Source organism: Pterocles gutturalis, unplaced genomic scaffold (genome assembly GCF_000699245.1).
Source record: "Pterocles gutturalis isolate BGI_N339 unplaced genomic scaffold, ASM69924v1 scaffold16029, whole genome shotgun sequence".
NCBI classification, from domain to species: Eukaryota; Metazoa; Chordata; class Aves; order Pterocliformes; family Pteroclidae; genus Pterocles; species Pterocles gutturalis.
Window position 1 is genome coordinate 1 of NW_010130951.1, and position 15,671 is coordinate 15,671.

At 36.7% G+C, this 15,671-nt stretch overlaps 1 protein-coding gene across 1 annotated transcript in view; it reads left to right on the forward strand.

Annotated features, from left to right (window-relative positions):
* Positions 1 to 900: 900 nt before the first annotated feature.
* LOC104466869 (myosin-binding protein C, cardiac-type) overlaps positions 901 to 15,671 on the forward strand; it is a gene marked incomplete at its 5' end in the record, with an annotated part of 25,240 nt that continues 10,469 nt past the window's right edge. Inside the window, 6 exons of the mRNA XM_010080422.1 lie at positions 901 to 1,060; positions 2,140 to 2,244; positions 5,882 to 6,070; positions 8,120 to 8,254; positions 9,449 to 9,616; positions 10,939 to 11,027. Of these exons, the coding sequence (XP_010078724.1) occupies positions 901 to 1,060; positions 2,140 to 2,244; positions 5,882 to 6,070; positions 8,120 to 8,254; positions 9,449 to 9,616; positions 10,939 to 11,027 (846 nt within the window). The remainder of the gene's footprint in view (positions 1,061 to 2,139; positions 2,245 to 5,881; positions 6,071 to 8,119; positions 8,255 to 9,448; positions 9,617 to 10,938; positions 11,028 to 15,671) is intronic.

Consider the following 15,671-nt stretch of genomic DNA (forward strand, 5'->3'; position numbering starts at 1 on the left):
GCCTGTAGTTCCCCAGGTCCTCCTTACAGGACAATGGGTCAAGAGAGGGGACTATGCACGTACAAAACAATGATAGAGGATTCATTTACCAACAAGTTTCCTTTTTGTCATAAATTACTCTTGTTTTGATAGAGTAAAAAATATTTCTGATTTATTATGCAACCATAAACCTTTCTCGGGGTGAGGATCCTGCTGTACTAGACACTGCTTCAGTACATATGCTTTCTAATGGTTCCTGTTCTAAGTCTAAAGATACACAGGCACAATAAGAAGAAAAGAGTGTGTTAAAATGCACAGCAAAGTTATGGTCATTATATTTAGACCTCAGCTCAGAGAAGAGTAGAAAGTTACCCCATATGAGATTCTTGAGGGACAGAAATCACACTGATGCCATAAACAGTTACAAGAAACATGGTACATTTTTCAGAGGGAAATTGTTCAAATCCCTGTTATCTGATGCGAAATGTAGGTACTGTTGATCAGGAATGTTTGCTCAACCGTTTGAATTTGAATTTGCAAACCTTCTTGAATTTACACAGTACCTAACTGTTTTCCATGAAACTCTTTACATTGATACTAGCAGCTATCCCAAGTAGGAATCTGTGGAAGCACTTAGTAACTTCTTTGAAATGTAACAGGGTATTGTGTAACTAACAATGAATCTTAACAACCTGCAGACTTTCAGAACCGATTTTCCCAAATGCTATTTATGTGAGTCACTTACTTGGTCTATATTTTCTCTCTTCTACATACAAATAGAACTTGAAATTCTTTATAGCTTTTCAATAATTTTGATAACATTCAATGATTTGAAGATTTTCACCAGCTTACATACAGGCTCATCAGGCTGTCCCTGGCACACCTTACAATGACTTTATCTGTTACTTTCACTGCCCACAGCTTCTGTTTGAATCTGAAGGCAGAGTTCGTGTGGAGATGCATGAAGACCACTGTGTCTTCATCATTGAAGGAGCAGAAAAGGAGGATGAGGGAGTATACAGAGTTATAGTTAAGAATCCAGTGGGAGAAGATAAGGCTGATATCACAGTCAAAGTTATTGGTAAGTGAAGGAAGGAAATAACCAGATCATGAAAGCATCTTGAGTTCACGGAGACTCACCCTTCCCTAAAACTGAGGCAAGTTCTGACTTTAGATTTAGAAAAACAGAAGAGGATCCTAAAGCAAGAATACTATCAATCACAAAATTTGGCAGCAATATTTTTCACAGGTAGTTGCCTTCTGTGTGAAAGGGTAGGAGAACAACTCCCAGTAGAAATCCATGTATTTCCTTTTTATATATTTCCAGTTTAGGGTTGTCCTATCATTTTATAGATGGCATTCTTCTGAAGTATATGCTTCATGCTTGTTTGAGATAAGAAAAACTTGTTGTTTTGTTGTGGTTTATGTTTTTAAGCAAAGATTAATTCATTCTATAAGCAGTAAACGGTTAATAGAATAAAGATACTTAATGTATCTGATATAAGATAAACAGATTGCCACTGTTACTCACAGAAGAGCCGGGGGGGGGATGATTATGATTTTGAGTCACTAATTTTTATAAATTTTTTCATAATAATTAATTTGTTTATACACTGCCACACATATAACCAAAAGTCAGGTTATAAGCAAACTTAGAAATTATAAAAGACAAATATTTTCACCTACAGTATTAACATTTATAATTCACTGCTTAGGTGAATACTAAGTTTCTTTTTATCTTTTATAAATCCTAAGTCAGGATATTTACTTTAACATCTCCAAAATAACAAAAAATGTGAGACATGCAGCCCTTATATTCTATATAAAGTTTATTCTAGAGCAAACAGGAAACCCTGGAGCAAGCCTCTTCTTACATAACAATTACCTTGTTACGTTATGTCTTTGTAAAAAGTTGATTATGTCTGGGAAGAACAAGGGAGATGAATAATCAAATGGTATTTAAAGGAAAACCAACCTAACATAGAAGCATCAAGCATAGGATTGACTCTAGACTAAGACAATACACTCTCGATTGTACCTACTGTTTGACAAAGCTGTATCAATACAATATGTAAAAAATGTTACAGAAAAATATTTCATTTACTTGTATAGAGAAACTGAAACAGTAACAACTCTCATTCATTCTCACACTTTCTTTAGATGTTCCTGACCCTCCAGAAGCTCCCAAGATCAGCAACATCGGAGAAGATTACTGTACTGTGCAGTGGGAACCCCCTAAATATGATGGTGGGCAACCTGTACTTGGTAAGAAATGCTAAAATATGAAGTCCCCAGCAGCTTTGCCTATATTTTTGCCGCTCCTTTAAAATTCACAGGAAAATTCTCTATGTTTATTCACTCTAGGAAGGCTGACCCTCAGAAACTAACTACTCTAATATATCAAACCTTCAAAGTGGTCTAGATTCTGACCCTTCAATTTTAGGGAGAGAGTGACCCTTACCCCTGCTGTTTGTATGAGATAAATATTTCAGCAAATAAGTTACCAAAGCACAGGAAGGTGATACCAAAACTAGCTAAAACTAAACATTTTAATTCAAGACTGACATTTTAGGTCCATACATAGGCCTTTGGACTTACCTAGGAATACCAAACCACATTTATGGCCACCTCAGTCATCAACTCCAGTCATCTACAATCTCAACCACTCATGCAACACATTTCTTTCAGAAAACTACTTCGTAATTCTACTTTCCACACAACCACTGACCACGGGTCAGAAAACACTTTTAGATCATTTTGATGACACTAAAATCTGTACTGAAAACTAGAGGCCAAAGTTATCATGTACTACAGGAAAGAAGCAGAAGCAATCAAGAATATCACCAATATCGTTTTAAGTTCTCTGCACAGCATGGCAGTTTTTAGATAGAACTCCCTGTCATCCTCAGAAGGAAAAGAAAACAATACAAAGTCAGCCAGTTTTAGGGAAAAATTCCTCTGGACTTCAAATATAGCAATTTGTTTAATAAAGAGCACCAGAGTTTGAGTTTCTTCTCAAAAAAAAATATACACTGAAAGCTATATGGAGTCCCATGGGGATGCCAGGGCTAGAAATGTTCTAAAATTCTTTTAGTCCCCTGCATAGTACCTGGAAGAGAGGAGTTTGTATTTGCTTTTGGATATTTGGACTTCATTCACTTCCACAAGAATAGAGTAACCTCATTTAATTCAACAGAAGTTATCTGTGCAGGAATAGAAAAGATACTATAACAAGATACTACTGGGCTAGTCCTTTGTTATTTTATCTATTCTGACAGGAAGCAAGCAAGAAGTTAACAATTTAAACTATTATGTGGAAAGTTATATACCAATAGCTGCCCCATTACCACAGAGAAACAGCCTCTCCCCCCTCCACCTTCCCCCTTGACTATGTGAAGCCCACAATTTGGTTTTGTAGGGTTTTCAGGACACATACTTTGGAAAGTTCTTTAAGTTCTTTGTTTTGTGTTCACTGTCAAAGGAATTATTTTGTTCATGTTACACTAACAACTCTTTGCACTACATAAGGAGGTTTCTTCAGTTAGCACAGGACTGTACTACTAATAGAGCTAGAATAAAACACCTGGGGAAAAAAAAAAAGCAGCCAAGATGCAGCACTGTCCATTCAAACAAAGCTTTAAAAGCAAGTTCAAAAGGCAGGGGGAAAAGACATAGGCATTCTTATCTGTCTTCATGTTGTTACAGATGGCACTGTAGGCAGCCTACTACAGTATTTATTAGCTATATCCAGCAAATATAGAAAAGAAATTCTATATTCATCTTCACTGTTACACAAACCTTCCATGGGGTCTCGGGTACTTTTTATATTACTAAAGCTGTATCTTTATCTATCATATGTTCTGGGCATTTGGGGAAATATATCTGCTTTACCAAATGTCACCAACAGGACAAGTATTATCCTTTTACCTCCCTTTTACTTTTTTTTTTTTTTTTTTTTTTTTAAATTGCAATTGTGGTATGCCACAGTGAAGAAGTGTCTTAGTTCTGACAGGAAACTATGCATATCTAAAATGGCACAAAACCAGAAACTGCGTTGCTGAAACTTCTGTCTCACAGACCTTGGTGAAGAGGCAAAAAAAAGCAGGAACATGTCAAAAGGAACCATAAGTTCTTTGCTTACAACATTTAACCCTGTTTAAAAGCTAGTGAAGACAAGCATGCCAGGCATAACTTCATACATCAGAAGTGATGACGCAACCAGTCAGCTCAAAGGTACTTCCACCACCCATCTTCCAAAACATCCTGTAGACTCCCATGTTCTTCTTGCAACAAAATGTAGACAGGAAAGGCTGCTGATGCATGATGTCTGTGCCTGTAACGTGTCAGCAAGTGTGCCATCTCCCTTTAGATGCTGTAAGTGTGAAACATACCTCCATGCAACGGACATCTGCAAGTTTGACAGCCACAAGCTTTACGAGCTGCAGGGATTAAATCACTGACCTACACAGCTCAATTCCTAAATCTTTACAATGTGTTTGCTATAGACTTATACTATTGTAGCTGACCACTCTTACAGATATGTCCTCTGTAGACTATAGGTAGAAACAAATACATATGAATACATGGTATATGTAAATCACTATTCAGTGTATTTTCTGATTATTCACTCCATAGTTAAAAGATGAATAGCTTTCAAAACAAAATCTGTTTAAAAGAAGTCTACATGCATCCAGACATACCATCTGCATACATACCATCTACCCACATCCAGACATACCATCTGCAACACAGAGAACTAGCAGAAATTTCATACAGCTGGACAGAAATAAACAGTTCATAACTCCTTTGTAGCAGGTCACTGGAAAATAATTTATGTGAATGTTTCCAATGTGCTATACAACCATCCTCCATATTAAGGATCAAGAGTCACAGATTCCATTCCCAGTTTTGGGAAATGAGAAGCTTATCTTTTAAACTGATTACCCAGCCTGACTTAGTCATTCTGAAAAACAGCATGGTAGTGTGGGAAAGGCTCTGGATGTTGGCACAGCAAAGGAGATGTACTGAAGACCTGGATTCTGGGCATACAGACTAAGCTATACTACAGATTTGTTCTGCAGTGCATCCAGCTCTCCCAGTTCTCTGTAATCATACAGGTTCCCAAGTGAATCAGAGCAGGAGAAATGGTACACGGCCAGGACTCACTCCACTGCAGGGCTGGAGCAGAGACAGGATCTGCACTGTCTGGGAAGCACTTTTCAATTCCACCACTTAGCACTGGATCCAGAGATCTAACATAAGTGCTTTGAAAAACCATTTAAAAAACAAACAAACAAAAAACCCAAACCAAAGGGAAGTGTCAAACTGTTGTTCCAACTAATTTTTTGCATTGGGATTTGGGCTGTCAGTCAAGATTAAGGAATTGCAGCAAAATATAAGACAGAAATTGATTTTTTTAAAACTCTCTCTCATTTTACACATTTCAAGGCATTTCTCCTCCACTGAAAGGGCTTTCTGTTGAACTGCTCTGTCTCATGTATTTCTCTGCCATTAGGAGTGAATGCCCGCATTCTTGCCAGAAAGGATTTACCATTTAAACCAGCTCTGCTAGTATTTCTATTTTGCATACATACAAATACTTTAGTGGTAATGTAGAGCATGTAAAATGTGCTAAAAGCCTAATACCAGACATAGACAATTCTAAATAACCTCTGCTCTGAAAAGTATAGTTGTTCAGGTAAGAATGTCAGATAGAAGGAAGCTAACACAAAAGGAAACTGGTGGAAAATACCACAGCTTCACACAATTCAGTTATCTGCAATAATTTTGAATCACATTTGTCTCTTTTATGCCATTGGGAAAAAAACAGTTATTTTCTTCTTTCCTGCATGCGAGATAATAATTTGCAGTTCTTTTACATCACAAGAGCTATCCTTTCCAGGCTATATTTTAGAGAGAAAGAAGAAGAAGAGTTATCGATGGATGAGACTGAACTTTGACCTTTTAAAAGAGCTAACCTATGAAGCCAAGCGAATGATTGAAGGAGTAGTTTATGAGATGCGGATTTACGCTGTCAACTCTATTGGCATGTCCCGACCAAGCCCTGCCTCACAACCCTTCATGCCAATTGGTGAGTTTTACCACACTCTATATTGTTTCTAGGCGAAAACCAAGACAGGATAATTTCCCCCTCTTCTCTTCAGCTGCCCTTGTATGTGTTAGGAAAGAGGATATCAACCATATCTATATTCTATAATCAACCTTTTCCTTTTTAATCTTCCTCTTCTCTATCTCTCATTCCCCTTCCTGAGAAGCACAGAGGTTCCAGTTTCATGAAATTGCTGATGAATTTTTAGGTGTTATAATTAGAAGTGTGAGAGTCAAGCTGGATCTGGAAAGGAGGAGAACTAATTGACAGAAATTTCTCTGTCCCTCTCAGCTTCCCCCATTCCCTTATGGGTGCAAATATCATAGTATCCAACCCAGTACTCCCTTAATCCTGGCCCTCTCCAGAGCTAAAAGGATAGCTGATTAAGAAAATATTTGAGGAATGATTTTCTATAAATAATCCTTCCCAACACAGCAGTGCAGTGTCTCCTGCAGTCCCTGAGCAAGGAGCAAACCAAAGGAGACCTCAGGAAGCCTGCCTGCTAAAGAGCTTTAGAAAGAAGACCCACGAAAATACAAACCGCTGGAGATTAAAATGACTAGAGTTGCTAAATCTACAAATATCAGTGAAGGGGGACAGCCTGCTGAAGGAAATAATGTAAAAGCAGATGATGCAGTGAAGGGGTCAGAAGGAAAGGATGAACTACAAGAAGAGTCTCTCAGTTCTGGATTTCAAACACACAACGGCTGGTCTGCAACAAAAGAGGGCAAACAAAAACCATCAAGTGGAGCTACTGAAAAAAAAGGTCCAAAGTTTTCATGGGATAGGCAGTTTTACTTGATTAAGGATAAAGTTCACACTTACGGCTTCAGAGAAGAAGTTTGGGGTTTTGATCGTGTATGGTGTGGTTGTCTATGCTCCCAACTGCCTTTGCCTCCTGTATGCTGTTCACAGTCCTTGCAGCCATTTCAATGTGAAAAATTTTGTCACAGCTGCACAAAGGAAAGTGGGTGGTGTTTTGTTTTGGTTTTTTTTTAATAACTTTGGGAACGAAGGTCAATTTCAATCAGCTGCACAATTTATAAACCTGTATTTCATTTATTTTATATATTAAATATTTCTAGGATGTAAAATCTGTTATGTGTATTCAAAAGATGTTCAGTTTATGATATATATACACAGAGCGTGGCAAACATACATTTCTTTAACATTATTTGGTTTATGCCATGTATACGAAATTTTATGTTCCAGCACTCCAAATATTAATTTGAGAAAGTTATCTTCCTGTTTGCTTTTTGGAATCAATGATTCCACAACAGCATTTGTGTGTATTTGGGATTCTCCAGTAAGGATTTTTCTTGTTTGTTTTTTTTAATTAATAGACAACCATTGTGCTTAAGAAGATTGAATTTAGCTAGTGGTCTTTCTGAACTATGGATTTAAAAATAGCCATGACACTGTTGTTCTGAAAATATATGAAATAGTTTTATCTAACTGAAGGGAAAATTTTTCAGCCCCAAAAAAATATTTTTCTCAGGCATGTCTCTATTACAAACACACAAATCAGAACTATTATTTCTGTAAAAATGTAGTCATAACTTTTGGTCATTTTCTCCACTGTTGGAGGAAAATGAGTGAACAAATTTTGCTACTGATGAATTTTATCCTCTATGTGACATTTGTCTAATTACAATCAGGGTGTAAGTACAGTATACAATTTGTATGCATTTTTATTTCTAAACTTTTATGCAGACTTCTTCATCTGCTGACAATCTGACTCCCTTCTACAACTCGTCTTTTTTCATTGGCTTTTACTCATGGGGGAACATATGTGAATAGGAACTGCTATCTTAACCTCTTGTTCCCCTCCCTATTATAGGAATCTTATGCTGCACTTCTGTTAAATGAAGTATTAGGTGATACCTTTTAAAACTGAGCTTCAGATAAAGTTATTTTATTAAAACAGATAGTGGTATAGAATTCAGCTGCTAATCACTCCATCCACAGGCTTTGAATTCTCACAGTTACATCACCATTTCTCAGAGTTTACTTCTACATATTTCCGTATAGCTCCTCCAAGCGAACCAACCCACTTTACAGTGGAAGATGTTTCTGACACCACTGTTACCTTGAAGTGGAGACCCCCTGAGCGCATTGGAGCTGGTGGATTAGATGGTTATATTGTGGAATACTGCAAAGATGGATGTAAGTAAACACAAGTACTGGACAGCAGCAACTGAACATTATTACAATACTACAACTGCAATAGCTTCAGTGCAATAACCCAATAAATTAACCATATCCACTACCATTAAATTTGAACTCTAATCTATGACTAACATCCTTGCAAAACATGACCAGGCTAACCACAACATGACTATAAAACCATGATAGTCACATTAACGATAACGTCATCTTCACAATCATAATAAACTTTATACAAAAAAGTACTACAACAATACCAAAAGTGCTGTTCTATAGTAACTATGATACTTTTGTGGCATTTACAAATTGTTTATGCCTTAAAACCAACATAATGGTAACATCAGTCAAACTTTCAAGTAACTGTTACCTTATCTCATTTAATACTTGTGGTCTGATAACAGAGAGTGTAGCTGCACCATATCTACAACACTCAATTTACTGTGATGCCACAACATAACATTTATGTCATAAAAATCAAATAACAAATCTCTAATCATGACATTTTCTCCGACAGTAAGCCTAAACTAGGGTTTTTACAGTGTATAATTTATTCTGAAATAATTTATAGTCTTCAATGAAATATCATAATGGAATTACCAGAATCCCTCTCATCAACAAAGAATGATTTTATCAATTGTACTTCTGTGTCATTAGAATAACTAAGGAGGTTAGTTATTAGGCCCAAGAATTCTGTTCTGCAGTCTCAATCGAGGAGTTAATAATAAATTCCATCAGTTATGTGCTCTATTATTGTTTTCAGCATCTGTGGCTCTTGTGGGTTTGGACACCCACAGTAGATATACTTATTCTCAGAAAAAAATTAAATTGAGGCCTCGCTTTCTTGCTAAAAATACTTCCAAAATTCTCTCCCCCCACATCCTCCTAATGAAAATAATTGTAGAGAAGCCCCACAGCTCTAAGCTGAATAAAACAGAATGCCAAAGGAACTACCCAAAGATTATTTCCTTACCCTTAGCTATTCTGAATAAACAAAGTGTATACATTTCTTAACTCCATGTGCAAACACATCTTCTAGATGCAGAGCTCTTTTTCCAGATTAGTTTATTCCTTTTTAAGTGTGGTATTGCATGCTAAACTCATTTTACCCTAATACAAATTCACTTGCAATTGTAGACAACGCATCAGTTTGGAAAAATAATATATTATTACAATATGCAAATCCTGTACTTGCAGCTACGGAATGGATTCCAGCTCTTCCTGGCCTAACTGAGCGCACATCTGCACTGATTAAAGACCTGGTCACAGGAGACAAACTTTATTTCCGTATAAAGGCCATAAACTTGGCTGGTGAGAGTGGAGCAGCAATAATCAAAGAGCCTGTTACTGTTCAAGAGATCCTGCGTGAGTATCTAGACTGAATAAACCTTATTCATCTCTTTCCTCTGGTCAAAATTCTAATTATGTACACATGCAGAAAAACTCTGGGACTGACAAGCCTGTGCCACCTTCTGACCATAACACCCCAAACAGCAATTCCAGTTTGACTAGGTGACCAACACCTGCTGATTCTGAGAACATTACTAAACTGCCCAGGTCTTATATTTCTAAAGCATAGCTCTTAAAATAAAATCCTGCATCTTACTTTCAAAATATGGACATTTAATCTCTTATAATGGCACTGTCAGCATTTATTAAATATCTTAAATGTCTCTTAGACTTTTTTTTTATATTTAGGTCTTTGCTGAAAAAGCTGTTATATTACTGCAAAATGACCTCTTTGGCTGTGGCAAGAGATCTATTTAAATAAAAACAGTAATCTGTACTTGATTGCCCCAAGTTATTAATTAGCACCCTGTGTATCACCCAACAGCAGTAGATTATAGTTCATTTGACTGGAGTCCAAAAGATATCAAGAGCCGCTAATAGTGGATTCCTCAACCTTGACTCATACAAGGTGTCTGCCAGAGTCTCACTGTCAGTAAAATGACTCAGTGTAAATGAAGTGAAGTTGTAATGCATCTCAAAACCAAAAGGACATGAAGACAGATACTCCAATTATACGTTAAGAAATTCTTTCTGGAAACAACTAGGAAAAGCATAAGGAACACATGGAGGACATAGAAAGCTTTCCAGTGAGGTAGAGCAAAACAGGGACTCAATGAAAAAGCATGCACTAAGGTCCTCTTTTTATTAGTAAAACGTGAGCTGCTACAATGAGCCTCCCCTCCTTCCACCTCAAAGAAAGAACTATAACTGAAAGACTGTAGAAAGGTAAAGGAAATCCATTGATTGCTCTGCTTTCTGAGTAAGTCCATAAATATCTCCAAATGGCAATTTACAAGGAGCTACAGTATCAAGGGAGCAATAGATAAATCATAGTCTATGATCACTCTTTTACTCCCTTTGCCCATCCCTTCTGCTGAAATGATAAAGTTCTCCCAAGAAACAAAGTCCACACAGAAGGCTCATATCCAACAGAAGCCACTCAAATCTGACATTTCAGATGTGAAATAGTTTTCACAAGTTCTGCTGTCACTGAAACATGCTCAGTTGTAAATATATAACTTGAGATTTGCTACTAAATTTGTATCCAGTAGCCAAATAAATTTGAAAGTACTTAGAGAATTAGCCTCTCCTCTTTGGTGTTTTGTCTTATTTGTGCTATAAGTAATATTTCAAATTATCAAAAGCTTTGTATTTAACATACCAATGCTTAACTGCAGAGCGTCCCAAAATCTGGTTGCCACGCCATCTCAGACAGACTCTGGTGAAGAAAGTGGGTGAGACAATCAATATTGTGATCCCTTTTCAGGTATGTATTGGTTTCCATTTTCTCATAGTTATTTACCATTGGTTACCTAAAGTAGTTTCCCTTATACAAGTTCCCATTGCTTCACTGCTTAAGCAGTATTACATAAAGTATGGCTGATGATTTAAAAAAAAATGTCTCAAACATTAAAGGAAGGAAAAAATAAAATCACTCTTCTTTCAGTCACTTTTTTTTTTTTTTTTTACAGTCAGTTTCTTCCATAATCCCTCCTTTTGTAGAAAGATAAAAAAGTAAGTGCTGTAAATGCAAGCCCATTCTTGCTTATTGACCATAGGGTGCATATTAAAGAGAGAAGTACACAAAAGCGTAAGAATTCAACCAACTGATCTTCCAGAGCCAAGGTACATTATGTTACTGGGCAACTTCTTCACCAAAAGTGTACATTCATTTCTGAAAGGCTGACTACAAAAATCAGAGTTTGTACATGAACAGAATGACCCTATATAGAATCTGTGTGTATACAAAGAATAGCTTGGGTAGTATTGTATGTGAGCTCAAGGTGTAAAAAACACAGTATGCCAAGGATTATCAAGAGCACATGCATGTAACTACACATGCCACTATGGCATGCACAGAATTGCTAAAATATACACACAGACTGACCTAGTCAGTTACCGTGTCTTTGCATTTTCTACAGCTATATAAGCAACTCTAATAACTACTCATAAAATACCACATGCATATTTTCAGATGCAAGACTATAACATCAATACAGTGCAAGAATTAGTGTGTGAAAGGAAAAGGTCTTCTGACTGAGACATAGGAAAATAAATGGTAAATTGCAGATTCTGGCTCTGACAGAGATATTCTCGGTAATAACAGATATATCATCTAATCTGGTCTTCATTTATAATTAGAAGAAACTGAAATTTCTCTGCTGTCCAAGGTTGGCATTTATGAAAGCAATCACTGTTATTAGTGAAGAGTTTTGAAATTCTCATGTAAAAGATGGTGGAGTTGCAAAACATTTTGTTTTGCCCTGTGGTTGCTGGGTTACATGAAAAGTCGCTTTTTCACAAAGATATATCTAATCAGTAAACTGTTGCAAACCAATATCTGGAGTAACTGGCTTGAATTGCGTGCTTGCACTACTTCAACATAATCACATGCTTATTTTTTCTTTCACGTTTCTTATCTCCAAAAATGCTAAAATGGCCCCTTCACTGAGGTCTAGCAACATGCAAAATTCAAGATTTTATATCTGATATTTCTGAGTTATGTAAGTCATAAAAAAAGTAAATTAAATAAACAGACATTTTTGCTGCTTTGATGTGAAAATTTGAAAAAAAAGACAAGCTGCCCCAAAAGCAGAGGAACTGACAAAGTCTGGCTTTTTATAGGAGACAGAAGACACAAATCTGTACCACCATCTTCCTAGCATAATAACCCACTTCTTTTGCTTAGCCTAACCTTATTACAATATTCCCAAAGATTTGCCAGTTCTTTGTCCTGCTCCCCTAAGTAGTCCTAGCTGACACGTCCTCACTTCCCTGGGGCCAGAGAAAGTACATGTAGCAACTAATCCAGAGCTTCACTCATCCTGCCTGATCATTCAGCTGTTGCCAAACAAAACAGATAAAGTCCAAGTCTCCCCTGACTTTACCTCAGTGGGGACACTAACTCAGGCTTTGGTATTTCACCCTGTCATCAGTTTTCACAAAACTGTACCAAGCCTACCTTAAGAGATTTCTAGCATACTGTCAAATTTAGCTGAAATGAACTAACTGATTCAAAAGTTATTTGAGTGTCTGACTGACAGACAAATCATGTGTTGCTCTAAACTCTTGTCTCCTAAAAGGTAAGGCTAACAAAAAAGGCTAAAATCTCTCCATCAACTCCAAATTTTAGCCTGAGAACAAAACCAGAGGATTTTAATTCAAGAGGTGTTTCTTGAGTGAATTAAATTTGTAATAATGTTGAGTTGCATCTATAGCTGCAATTCTTAATACTGCAAAAGATATTTAGAATATGCAAAACTGAGGATCTTTCAAGAAAAGCAAAGCAAAAAGAACATTTCACCTTACATTCTGAAAAAGTTTAATCCTCTGAAAATTTCAATTGGAAGAAGAGACTAATAGGATATGATTGCCATCTTCAAATTACAAAAAGGCTATAGGAGAAAACACATAAATACTGGAATTACTGTGAACCCTGAGCCAGGGAACACAAACAGGCAGAATATTATTGAACTGAAGTGTAAGTCAGTGTCTACTATTTACAGTTTCTGTGCGACTCTGCCAGTGACCTCTGTAGTCACTACTTTGTCACTTAATACCAAGATTCTATTAAATACCTTGTCAAGGTATCCTGGGCTAAATGTTATTTGCAAATCTATCGAAATATTTTGATTAAAATGTACAGAAAAGAACAAGTACAACATTATTACTAACACTTCTTCCGTTGAGTGCATTAAGCACGGGGGACATTCTGCTGAAAGGAGGGGAATCAACACATTCTTGTTTCAAGATGAACTACATGAACACATGATTGAAGGGATATTATGTGTTATTAGGGGATAAGATTCACAGTATTCTTGCCCATCATATATGTGTGAATATAAACATCTAAAACCATTTAAATTCATTCTTTCCTTGCAGTAAACTGCCTGAAGTTTGTCTGGTGTGCTATTGACCCACTCTGTCACTCACTGTTCTCTCTCAGATTACCTATTACACATTGCAGAAATCCAATCCTCTGAGATATGTATTAGGAACATGCTTTCTATGTGTTTATGCTTTTCACAGTCTATAAATATAATAGTATATGAAAACTAACACTTTAAACACTTGCAATCTTTCACTGGCACTCATAACACCTCAAAAAGGGAGGCGCTGTGAGTGAACGTATCTGATCAGCCACACTAGAACACCAGCAGTAGCAAAGCTTGATTTATAGTTAAAATATTTCCTATGATACAGATAATGCTATGGTTTCTCATTCCCATTTCTGCCAAAATATTCAGGTCAGATCCTCAGTTCACCTCGTTACTCAACCCATCAAGAACTATTAAATCTTGTAATCAGTCTGAAAAGCTAGCCAAGCATTTGTCTTGACAAATTAGAAATTGAAACAAAATTTCCATATAATTATACCATTTAAAGTAGATTGGTTTTATTTTGAAAATATTTCCCTAGCCAAAATTTTCATGTAGAATTCTCATATAATTTTAATATATACACATATGTGGAAAGTAATATAAAATCAATTACTTGTCAAGTTCACCAATAATCAGGATATGGAAAAAAAACAAACCCAACCCACCACATCCTTTTACTTGCTCAAGAATTTCTACTATACCTTCCACCTAAAGGAGAGAAGCCACGTCTTCCTCTGATAGGTTTTTGTAAGGGTTCTGTGAAACGAGACCAGGGCGAAGGTACACTAGAACTGGACAAAATAATCTTGTATCTAATATTTCAGAGCTACAGGCCTGAGGTGACTATATTCCTTGTCAGAAAGCAGTATGAAAATCAGTTACCAGATGGGGAAAATTGAAGATCCAAAAACATTGCTATTTCAAGGTTTATTATCATCCGCGATGCAAAATCAGTTACAATACATCTGATGATTTTGACACCAGAGAAAAGAGCATCTATTAAAGAACAGCAATTTCTAGGTGTTTTTGAAGCCCTTTAAGTGTAATTTTGGATGGATCTTGGCCTGACTCTTATAAAAGAAATATTTTTTTTCTAATACCAAAGAAAAATAAAATTATGCTGCACAGACTTTCTGAGCAAATACGAGACAAACCTGAAACAAAGGTGCAGCAAAGCACAAAGATTTATTTTTACTCTGCCTACCTTTAGGCAACTAAATTAGGAGTTAGAGTATTCACATCTTCCTCTGTAGCCTAAGGAAAAAGAGACAGTCTTACAGAATATGTCCCAGACACCCAGTGAATTGAGGAGCCTTCTAGAGGTGCTTGCCCTGCTGTTCACTAGAGGCAGAGGGTGGTACGTGTCCTGATTTCACTGCCTTAGACCTCAGGACCAGGGCAGCCTAAGCAGATCTGACTGCTAGCTTGGGCCATCTCACTTCACCTCCCCACCCATTCGAGCTACTCCTGGCATTCACCTAGCCCCGTGCCGCAGTTTCACCATGTTAATCTGTCAGAAATGTAAAAAAAAAAAAAAAGAAAAAAAAAAAAGTTATTTTTTGCTACATTGACTATAAATACAGTTAATAAATATGATACGGCCCTTTTCTGTTTTCTTGGGATTCTTGGTTTGGAGCTGTACTGTAGAAGCAGTACTCAAACAGCTTTGGAAGAACTCTTATCTACCAGTTAACCTGGAAATGGCTGAGTGACAGTGATGTAAACCACAGATCCCTTACTGATTCTACAACATCATCTTCCAGGGGTGTAGCAACACTGACTGCTTAGGTTGACAGTCACCAAAACCATTTTTGCAAAGCAGAAATAATTATACAGTAAGTTTCACATCCCAAGACTTCAAGATTATAACAAATTTTCAGAAGATCTTAAAAATGCCTGGGGATAGAGAATCCAATGTTCTAAGAGAGGGAGGAGAAGGAAGGAAAAAAGCTAATAAATTCCTCAGATACTAAAGATTTTTGTTACTCAATAATAATCAGAGCAAGCCAGATCAGCTGCTGACTTCACAG